The following is a 9,899-nucleotide window of genomic DNA, read 5'->3' on the forward strand; positions in this document are numbered from 1 at the left end:
GATAAAAAATTACATCAGGACCCTACTTACAGAACTCACTGTATAATAGGACAGAAATTAGTCAAAGAATTACACAGGTAATAACGACAGTGGTGATAAATACAAAGGAAAGGAAATGATGTGGACAAAACAGATAGATTTGTCATCTCTGAAGAGGTGACACTGAAGGAATAGTAAGTGACGATTGTAATGGGGCAAGTGAGGGGGGTAAGCATTCTAGCCTCAGGAACATCAAGGGGAAAATGAAAATTCTGCATTGTGTTTTAAACTTGTCCTTGCTATAATCACCATTTAATTTAACTTCTTTCATTGTTGATACAACAAAGAAAACAAATGTTTTTTGCTAACTGCAAGAGAATCTGGGGAGTTTTTATACTGGCTGAATGAATCATAACAAGATCAAAGAAAGGCAGTTGATGAGTTAAATATTTTTAAATGTTCCTAAAACACACAGGGAGTAAATCTAATTTCCTATCATAAAAGTACACAAGTAATACAGTCCCAAGATTAAAGGCCATAGAACAATTGCCCATTGATGTTTCAGTAAATGTTCATAAGGGCATGTGTCAGTTTTAGGCTGACAAGACACAGAATACGTATAACATTCTAACAAGGGAAGTCTCGACGAACCCACCTGGCTAATGACTATATTCTCAGTACCATTAAGGAATCTGATGTGCAAATATTTATAAAAGGCTAATTGAATGATTTGTAATATTTTTTTTTACTTAAAAATTTTTTTTTCCTTATTTTCAGGTGTACAAAGCAACATAATGATTAGACACTTACAACCCTCACAAAGTGATAACCCCACCAAGTCTACTGCCCATCTGACATCGTACATAGCTATTATAATACCATTGACTATATTCCCTATGCTGTACTTCACATCCATTCAGTACTATTTTATATTAGTTTCAGGTGTACAGCACAGTGGCCAGGCATCCATACAACTTATTAAGTGATCCCTCCATCAAGTCCAGCACCCATCTGACACCCTACACAGTTTTGCATTTTTTATTATATTCACCATACTGCACTTCACATCCCCGTGACTACCAATTTTGGCTTCCCAATATCTTCACTTTTCTCACCCATTCACCAACCCCCCTCCCATCTAGTAGCAACCATCAGTTTGTTCTCTGTGTCTATGCGTCCATTTCTGGTTTGTTTGTTTATTCTGTCCTTTAGATTCCACATGTAAGTGAGATCATAGGGTATTTGTCTTTCTCAGTCTGACTTATTTCACTTAGTATAATATCCTCTGGGGCCTGATTTGTAATCTTAAAGCTACGGTACAAAGTTCCTGAATTTCTTAAGGTTCCTCTATTTAAAATGTATGCAGTGTATACACAGTGCCCTAAGGGGCAGGGTAGTCAAAGCATCCTCAAGGGGAGCAAGGACTGGTTGGCTGGGGAACGCCAGAAGATGGTCTCAGAGTGAGCGAAGTGAGGCTGGGATGGAGGCAGCCTGTGCTGGTGGCCATGGTGAGGAGCTTGGGACTCATCTGAAGAGTCATGAGATGCATCAGAAAAATAGGACTCACTTTTGAGAATGACCTTCAGGCAAAACCTAATTGGATCTGAGGTTTGGACTCATAGGGGTCAGGGTGCATGGTGGGAAGTCACTGAGGATGTGGGAGCAACCAGTAGGTTCGAGGAGATGGTGACTGGACCAGTATGGAGTGGAAATAGAAAGGGGTGGCCAATTCATGGGACATTTAGGAGGTAACAGCAACATGACTTCGGGGTATATTGGATATTTATTCAATCATTTGGTATTTATTGAGCACCTGCTATATGCTGGGCATCGTTTTGGGAGCAGGAAACAAGAGGGGAGAGAACAGCAGTTGGTCAAGGATGATGCTCAGATATATGACTTTTGTAACTAGATGATCATGTCACTCCCTTAGATGGGGACTCCTGGAAGAGGCCCGATTTTGGAGGTGCAAATCAGGAGCCATTTGGAGAATCTCGCATTTGAAGTGCCTGTGGGACATCCAAGTGGAGATATCAAGTAGGCAGGTGGACACAGAGATCCAAAATTCAATTGAAAGCTCTGGGCTGGACGTAAAAATCTGGAAGTCATCTGTATTTCAGTGGTGGCTGAAGCCATTACCTGGATAAGATCACCTGGCAGAAAAAGTATAGTATAACAGGGAGGGAAGAATGAGTCTGAAAGGGAGAACAAAAGAAGCAGAAGGAAAATCAAGACAGTCTTATGACACAGAAGCTAAGGGAAGTGAGTATTTCAAGAAGGAAATGGTCAGCTATGTCAAATGCTGCCTAATTGCCCAAGGTCCTCCAGCTAATAAGAGGAGGGGCTGAAATTTAAAACCAGGTCTAACTATTTCATAAATGGTGCTAGGACAAATAGCTACTCATTTGGAAACAAAATTAGACCCCTACCTCACACCATATGCAATTATAAATTCTAGCCAAGGTAAAGGTCTAAAAGTAAAACACAGTATTTTTTAAAATAGAAAAAGTATAAATATTTTCTTAAGGCAATATAAGAAACAGAAACTATAAAAGAAAAAAAATAGATTTTTTTAACAGACTGGAGGAAAAGGTTTGCTGCACGTTAAAGAGACAGGGTTAATATCCCCCATATACATCAACCCAACAGGGAAATGATTAAGAGATGAACAGATAGTTCACAGAAGATGGATGCAAACCGTCATAAATAACTGAAAAGATGATCACCTCCCTGATGTTCAAGAAAATGCAAATAAAACAATGAGACATCATCACTTGGATTGGTAAAGCATTTTAAAATTGATCACATTGCTGGGGGGGGGGGGGGAATACTAAACTCTTCGGAATGGTATTTGGCAATATCTGTTAAAATTTTAAATGTAACTCTCTTTCCTGATCTGGGTGCTGGATACACGATGTATTCATGGTGTGAAAACTAATAGAACTCTCCACTCTTTTAATTCTATTGATTTTATAAATTCTATTCTATAAACTCTATAAAAAGTGAATTTATAGGGGCCAGCCCGGTGGCTCAGGCGGTTAGAGCTCCATGCTCCTAACTCCAGAGCTCCATGCTCCTAACTCCGAAGGCAAGGCTGCTGGTTCGATTCCCACATGGTCCTGTGGGCTCTCAACCACAAGGTTGCCAGTTCAATTCCTCGAGTCTCGCAAGGGACAGTGGGCAGCACCCCCTGCAACTAAAATTGAACATGGCACCTTGAGCTGAGCTGCCGCTGAGCTGCCGCTGAGCTGCCGCTGAGCTGCCGCTGAGCTGCCGCTGAGCTGCCGCTGAGCTGCCGCTGAGCTGCCGCTGAGCTGCCGCTGAGCTGCCGCTGAGCTGCCGCTGAGCTGCCGCTGAGCTGCCGCTGAGCTGCCGCTGAGCTCCTGGATGGCTCAGTTGGTTGGATCGCGTCCTCTCAACCACAGGGTTGCCAGTTGGACTCCCACAATGCAATTTTCTACACATATGTTATTCTTTAATGCTTTTTAAAAAGAACTGAAACCCAAAATGTACATCCCCAACAACTCAACAATCCTAGTTATGGGATTATTTTCTTCATTTTGCAAATTGATAACAAAATGGTAAACATCAATTTACTTTTAAAACAGGCAATGGAAATAAACAGGCAATTGACAGAAGACAAATTCAGATGCCAAATCCAGATGTGTAGCAAACTTCGAAAAATACTCAATCCCCTCAATGGTCATAAAAATACCAATTAAAGCTACAAAGAAACATCACTTTACACCCATACATGCACTTCTGGGGCGATTGGGGGCTCAATACATTATTGGTGGAAACATGAATTGTTAACACTCTTCTGGGGAAAACAATCTAGTAGTATCTATTAAATAGTCTTTGACCTAGAGTCTGTATTTATAAATGTATAAATGCTTCAGTGTGTAGGGCTGTATGCATGATGTTTTGTGCAGCACTGAAAGGAAAGAACTGGAAAGCTTCAAAAAAGAAAAGATTATGTCAAAATGGTAAAATTATATCATGAAATGTTATGCAACTATTATGAAAAATAAATTGGATCTATTGACCTAGAGAAATGCACATGAAATATTAGGTGACAAAAGGCAAAGTGATATGCATGGTTTTTATTTTTTTATACATCCTTATATAATGTTTATAGGAAATAGAATATATGGTTTAGAACTTAATCTCTGGCACTAGGAAGCCTGTGGCTAAACTCCAGTGTCACCATCTTCTCCCTGTAAGTGATAACCCCTCCAAGTGTCAGTTTCCTTGACTATAAAAGAGGGTTAATAACAACTATCTCACAAATCTGTTGGGAGCGTGTGCTGAGCTAACTCACGAAAAGTGCTTAGAGATGCCTGGCGCGCCATGCGATGATATCATGGGTATAAGCACGATCTACACAAGCAAGGAAAATATGTGGAAGAAAACATACCACACTGGTAACCTCAGGTGGGTGGGACTGGAGGGAGTGGGACACATGTGATTAACATTTTGTATCAATTCAACTTGTTACAGCGCCTATGTTTCTTTTGTAACAGTTTAAAAACCCACTAAAGTAGCAGGAAGGAGGAAGAGCAAACCAAGCAGTGTGCCTGATTTCATCACAGTTCTCTAGAAGGGAGTGGGAGAGGGGGGCTGGGCAGGGCCGAGGCCCCAGGAAAGCCTTCTGTGCCAACAGGTGATCGCAAACCACTGAGTGGCGCTGGGCAAATGGCTGTTCTTCTCTGGACCTCAGATTCCCTCCCGTGCAGAATGGAGCTGCTACTGGCCCCCACATGAAGCACGTTGCTTACTACCAAGGCCAGATTTGAGTTTGAGTCCCAGTGCTGCTTATGCGGCACTATGAGCCTGGCATCTTCTAAGGGCTCAACCCTGGCAATCCATTTAATCCCACATTGGCCATGTTACCAATTATCATCTCCATTTTGCAAGTGGGGGAAACTGAGGCACAGGAAGTTTAGGGCACTTGCCCGAGCTGACACACTGGAATGTGGCCAGAATTCAAACGCAGGCAGCCTGGCTCTGAATCTCAGCTCTGGGACACCAGGCTTTACTATGCCCCGTGTCTCAGCCACATAACGTCCCCTTTCCCAGCCTCAGTTTACTCAACTGTGAAATGGGTTTCTCAATACTCACCACTTGGATTTGCTGAAAGGGCTAAATTACATCAGGCTTGGGCCTGGGAGAAGTGTTTTAAAAATGGCAGTCTTTGTTACTTCAGTACCTGTGGGAAGAAGGAAGAAGAGCCCCCCACCTCCCTCTGGTGTTATGTTCCTGGTGAGTTGTTCAATGCCCCACTGAAAAGAGACACAATGCAGGCCCCAAGTCTTCCAGAAACCACAGGGCAAAGTGGGCCTGTGCGCCTCTCCCCAACCCCACTCTCAGCCGGGTGAGGGGCCCCTTGACTTTGTCATGGGCTCACCCCACCCCACCTCCCTCAGACCGAACCACATGGCATCCTGTTTCAGCCTCACCAGAAAAGGAAGCAGAGTCTAAGGTCCGATGTAACCTGCTAGGGAAGTCCCGCAGGGGTGTGGAGCAAGGCTTTCCCCGGTGTTAGGTCCCAGCATATAAAGGCAGCCCAGGCAGCCCGCGCTCCGAGCCATCCTTGTGTGCCCTGCCCGCCATGTCCCGATTCTGCGTGCTGCTCGCCTGGGCCTTCCTCGTTCACCTTGGACTGGAAGAAGCGCAACAAGACCAGTCCTGCTGCGGCCCCATCGTGCCCCGGAGAGAGTGGAAGGCCCTGGCGTCCGAGTGCTCCCAGAAACTGGACTTGCCCGTGCGCTATGTGGTGGTGTCACACACGGCAGGTAGCTCCTGCGACACCCCAGCCTTGTGCATACAGCAGGCCCAGAACGTGCAGCACTACCACTCGCGGACGCTGGGCTTCTGCGACGTGGGCTACAAGTAAGTGCGCAAGGCAGGCAGCGGCTGCAGCCAGGCCTGGAGGTGGGAGGGTGTACCGGCCTGGGAGTCAGCAGGGACCAGGACCAGGGCCTAGAGCTGCCTGGCTGACACCCTGCGCTGCCTCCTCAGCCTCACGGTGTCTTGGTTTCTCCCCAAGGTCACCACATAGGGCTGGGCTGTGCAGGCAGCGCAAAGATGGGGAAAGGACTGAAGTCCAACTTCTGCTCCCTGGGGGGAGGGACAGACTTGGCCAACACATGAACGTGTCATCTATGCTGGAGTCCCTTCCTAGTCTGGTGCGTTTTCTAGGAGGCAGATAGCGAGTCCCAGCTCTGCTTATGGTTGCTGGAGACCCAGGGCAGGCAGTCACCCTCTCTCGGCTTCCTCCTCTGCAAAGTCAGCGGGACTGTGGTCCACCTGGTCATCAAACCCATACACACAAAGCACTTAGGCCACCGCCTGCGTGTAGTCAGAGCCCCCAAATCCAGACTATCGCCATGAGGCACCTCCTATGTTCCAGGCAGGGTGCCGAATGCTGGGATGGGGGCACAGCCATGAACAGTGGGAATCTAGCCTGACTGGACTTAAAGACCAGCAGAGAGAAACAAAGTCGTCACGATGACTTTAGATGGTGACAGAAATGATGGGAAAAAAAGAGTGATTGAGGGCGACCTCAGAAGCCGAAACCAGACCCGCATGGGCTCCTTTTGAAGGGCAGGTTGAGGGACCATCTTCCTGTTATGGTGGCTCTGAGGTGGCTCTGGGATGGGGGAGCTGAGGGAGTGCAGTAAGCTAGGGGTACCACAGGGATAAAGGGTATGGAACCGAGTGAGCTGGTCATGCAGGAAGGCCAGAGGTCAGGGTGGCTGGAGTCAGCTGGGAGGAGTGATGTGCAATGAGGACGGTGTGGGAGCCGGTTGGCACAGGGCCTTGTGGGCCACCTGCAGTCTCTGGTTCCACTGGGGAAGGCAGGAGCCAAGGGAGGGATGTGAGCCTGCTTAGTTAGGTGTAAGAAGCTCCCCGTAGCGGCCATAGGGAGACGGACTCTAGGACTTGAGGGCAGAAATCCGGTGGGAACTGATTAAACCTGCCTCTGGGGCCCAGACCCACCAGCTCCCTTTCCGGGTTAACAGGCTGGGATCCAGCACAAGAGAATGCTTGACCCCTATAGGTTCTCAGGTCTCGGTAAGCACCAGTCACCTTACTGGAAATGCAGGTTCCCAGGTCCCACCTTTAGAGGGGTTCAGTCAGGCTGGGATGAGGCTGGGAAATCTAGGGACCTCACTCCAGAGAATTCTAAAAGCCTCCAAGCGTATCCCCAGCTCTTCCGGCTCAAGATCTTACAATTCACAGGTTCCAAAGTCAAGGTTTTGTTTCCAAGGTTTTGTTCTAATTCCAAGTGTTCCCATGAAGTAATGAAAATCAGAGGCTCCACAGTCTCTGAACTAAACTGCCTTTCAGAAAAGCAGACTCAAATCTATTTCTCAGATTTTAGGAGTCAGGGTCTGATAAACACTCTGAATCCTCCTTCCTTGTCATATCATGTTCTCTCTCAGGCCCTCAATTTCTTCTCCATCAAACGGGGCTCCTAACTGCACCCACCTGGCAGTGGTTGAGGTTTAACTTAGATGTATCCACTTAACACACAGGAGCACCAATCTCAATCTCCTGTGCCAGGTGCTGGGGACACAGCAGGGCCAGAACCGGCCCAGCCCTGGGAGCCAGCGACACGATGGTATTTCTAGTGTCTTCCGAGCCACATTCTGAGAGTCTGGTTTCCTAAGTGGCAGACGCAGGACCCGATATTTGGAAGTTCTAACATGCTGTGAATCATTGGTGACCCTCGAGTCAGAGGGCGGAGGTGGCAGATACTGCTTCTCCAAAGATGCTGATCTTCTAGTTAATTCAAACATGCCAAGTCAGACTCACTCAATACAGACGTGCTGCCAGGATTGGAAACCTGAGAGGCAGATGCTAGGGTTCCAGGGTCCCCGTCTGGTTGTAGCCCCAGCCCTTAAGTCCCTGATCCTGTCGCCCAAGTGGACCCCAGCAGGCAACAGGAAACAGGCTGAGGTGGGAGCAGAACAGCTTCTAGATGGACAGTTCTGAGGCAGGGGCCTCTAGGGCATGACCTTGGGCAAATCATGTCTCTTTTTTAAGTCTCTGCTTTCTCGGCTTAAAGTGGGAATGACAACAGTATCTGCCTCAGAGGACTGCATGTGAGGACTCAGCAAATCAAGAGCTCAAAAAATCCTCCAGAGGGGCAGAAGAGAGCAAGGAATCAGATCCTGGGGGTGGGAGTCACTGGGACCTGGGTGAAAATCCTGGCTCAGCCCCTGACTGGCTGTGTAACTGTAGGCAGGTGTCTCCACCTTTCTGATTATCTACAGAATGGGGGCAGTAGTGACTCATGGGTTGCTGCGAGATGAAAAAAGTGCACATAGAGAGCAGTGCATGGCATAGCAGGGGCCATTGTCATTGAGGAATAGGGGATAAGGAGGGTGTGGGATAAACTGCATATGTGGCAGGAACAGGGCAGGGGTAAGTGGAGGAGGGAGTCCTCTCCCAGGAAGCCCTCGCGTACTCATCAACCTCCCTCACCTCCCCCCCCCACCCCACGCAGCTTCCTGATTGGAGAAGACGGGCTCGTGTATGAGGGCCGGGGCTGGAACTTCAAGGGTGACCACACGGGTCGCTTCTGGAACCCCATGTCCATCGGCATCACCTTCATGGGCAACTACATGGGTGAGTGTCCAGCCAGTCAGAATAGGGAGCGGACATGGGCCCCGGGGGATGGTGCAGAACAGTGTGTAGTCATGGAGAGAGACTGCCACTTCCAAGCACTGACCTTGGGCAAGTGACTCTGCTTTGCTGAGCCTCAATTCCTCTTTTGGATAATAACCATTTTCAACCACATGGTTCGGATGAGGTTTAGTTAATCTCTATAAAAGTTCTGATGCTTGATAATAGCATTGCTGTGGGTAGGCCCCAAGAGAGAGCATAAGCAATAATCCTGACAGCCGTCACTTGCTGTGCCAGGCACCATTTGGTGGGCTTTACATAAAGTAACTCATTTCATGGTGCTATAGCCCTGGAGCAGGTGCCATTATTCTCTGCCTTCACAGATGAGGAAACTGAGGCATAGAGAGATGAAGTCACTCTAGGGAGTGGCAGACCAGGTTCTGGGCCCTAGCGGCCCAGCTGGGAGTACATAACTGGAATCACTACCTCTGTCCTCGAGGAAGCCCCAGCTCAACTCCTGCCTCTGCCCCCCACCAGAGCGGTCGCCCCCGCCCCGGGCCCTCCGGGCAGCTAAGAGTCTGCTGGCTTGTGGTGTGGCTCAAGGAGCCCTGAGCCCTAACTACGAGGTCAAAGGACATCGGGATGTGCAGAAGACGCTCTCTCCAGGCGACCAGCTGTACGAAATCATCCGGACCTGGCCAGACTACCACGAGTGAGGCCCTGTCTAGCTCCACCCCCAGTCAGAAACCCACTGCCCCCCGAATAAAGGTGCAGCTCAAACTGTGCTCTTGTCCCACCACAAACCTCCCTTCCCACCCTCCCTCCCACAAGGACCATCCCCCACACATGGCAGCACTCAGTCCTGGCTGATGCTCAGAACCCAGAGGCCCTGACCCTGAACCAAGACCCCAGAGATCCCAGCTCGGAAGCAACATCACAGCTCAGAACCCAGAGGTCTCAGGTCAGAACGCAGGAATCAGCACCAAGCCGGCCCAGACGTCACAAACAGCAGCTAGGGGATCCTTCCAGGCAGTGAACCATGCTACAAGACACCCCTCTCCACCACACAGCCAGAGACATCCTGTGCAGAAACACTACTCGGACCCCTCTGGGGACAGGCTGCTCACTATCACCCTGCAGCGCCCCACCCCTTTCATTGCTTTAGAGCGTGGGAATTTTTCCTAAGCCTGAATGCCAATCTGCTCCCCAGTCACAGACATGCACAGAGATGCACACAGGTCCCAATTACACTCCCTTCCCAATTATCCCCCCTCCACCCCCACCCT

At 48.5% G+C, this 9,899-nt stretch overlaps 1 protein-coding gene across 1 annotated transcript; it reads left to right on the plus strand.

The window, feature by feature from the left end:
- Positions 1-5,491: 5,491 nt before the first annotated feature.
- Positions 5,492-9,398, plus strand: PGLYRP1 (peptidoglycan recognition protein 1). The gene is made up of 3 exons (XM_019754800.2): positions 5,492-5,871; positions 8,495-8,616; positions 9,151-9,398. Exons 1-3 carry the CDS (start codon positions 5,591-5,593, stop codon positions 9,327-9,329), a joined length of 582 nt encoding a protein of 193 aa, XP_019610359.2. The 5' UTR covers positions 5,492-5,590; the 3' UTR covers positions 9,330-9,398.
- The last annotated feature ends 501 nt before the right edge of the window (positions 9,399-9,899 follow it).

The sequence above is a fragment of the Rhinolophus sinicus genome, linkage group LG11 (genome assembly GCF_036562045.2).
Source record: "Rhinolophus sinicus isolate RSC01 linkage group LG11, ASM3656204v1, whole genome shotgun sequence".
Taxonomy (NCBI): Eukaryota; Metazoa; Chordata; class Mammalia; order Chiroptera; family Rhinolophidae; genus Rhinolophus; species Rhinolophus sinicus.

Coding starts and splice junctions, on each gene's coding strand:
- PGLYRP1 (XM_019754800.2), top strand. CDS start 5,591: ATGTCCCGATTCTGCGTGCTGCTCGCCTGGGCCTTCCTCGTTCACCTT. Junction 5,872..8,494: donor TTCTGCGACGTGGGCTACAA/GTAAGTGCGCAA, acceptor CACCCCACGCAG/CTTCCTGATTGGAGAAGACG. Junction 8,617..9,150: donor CTTCATGGGCAACTACATGG/GTGAGTGTCCAG, acceptor GCCCCCCACCAG/AGCGGTCGCCCCCGCCCCGG.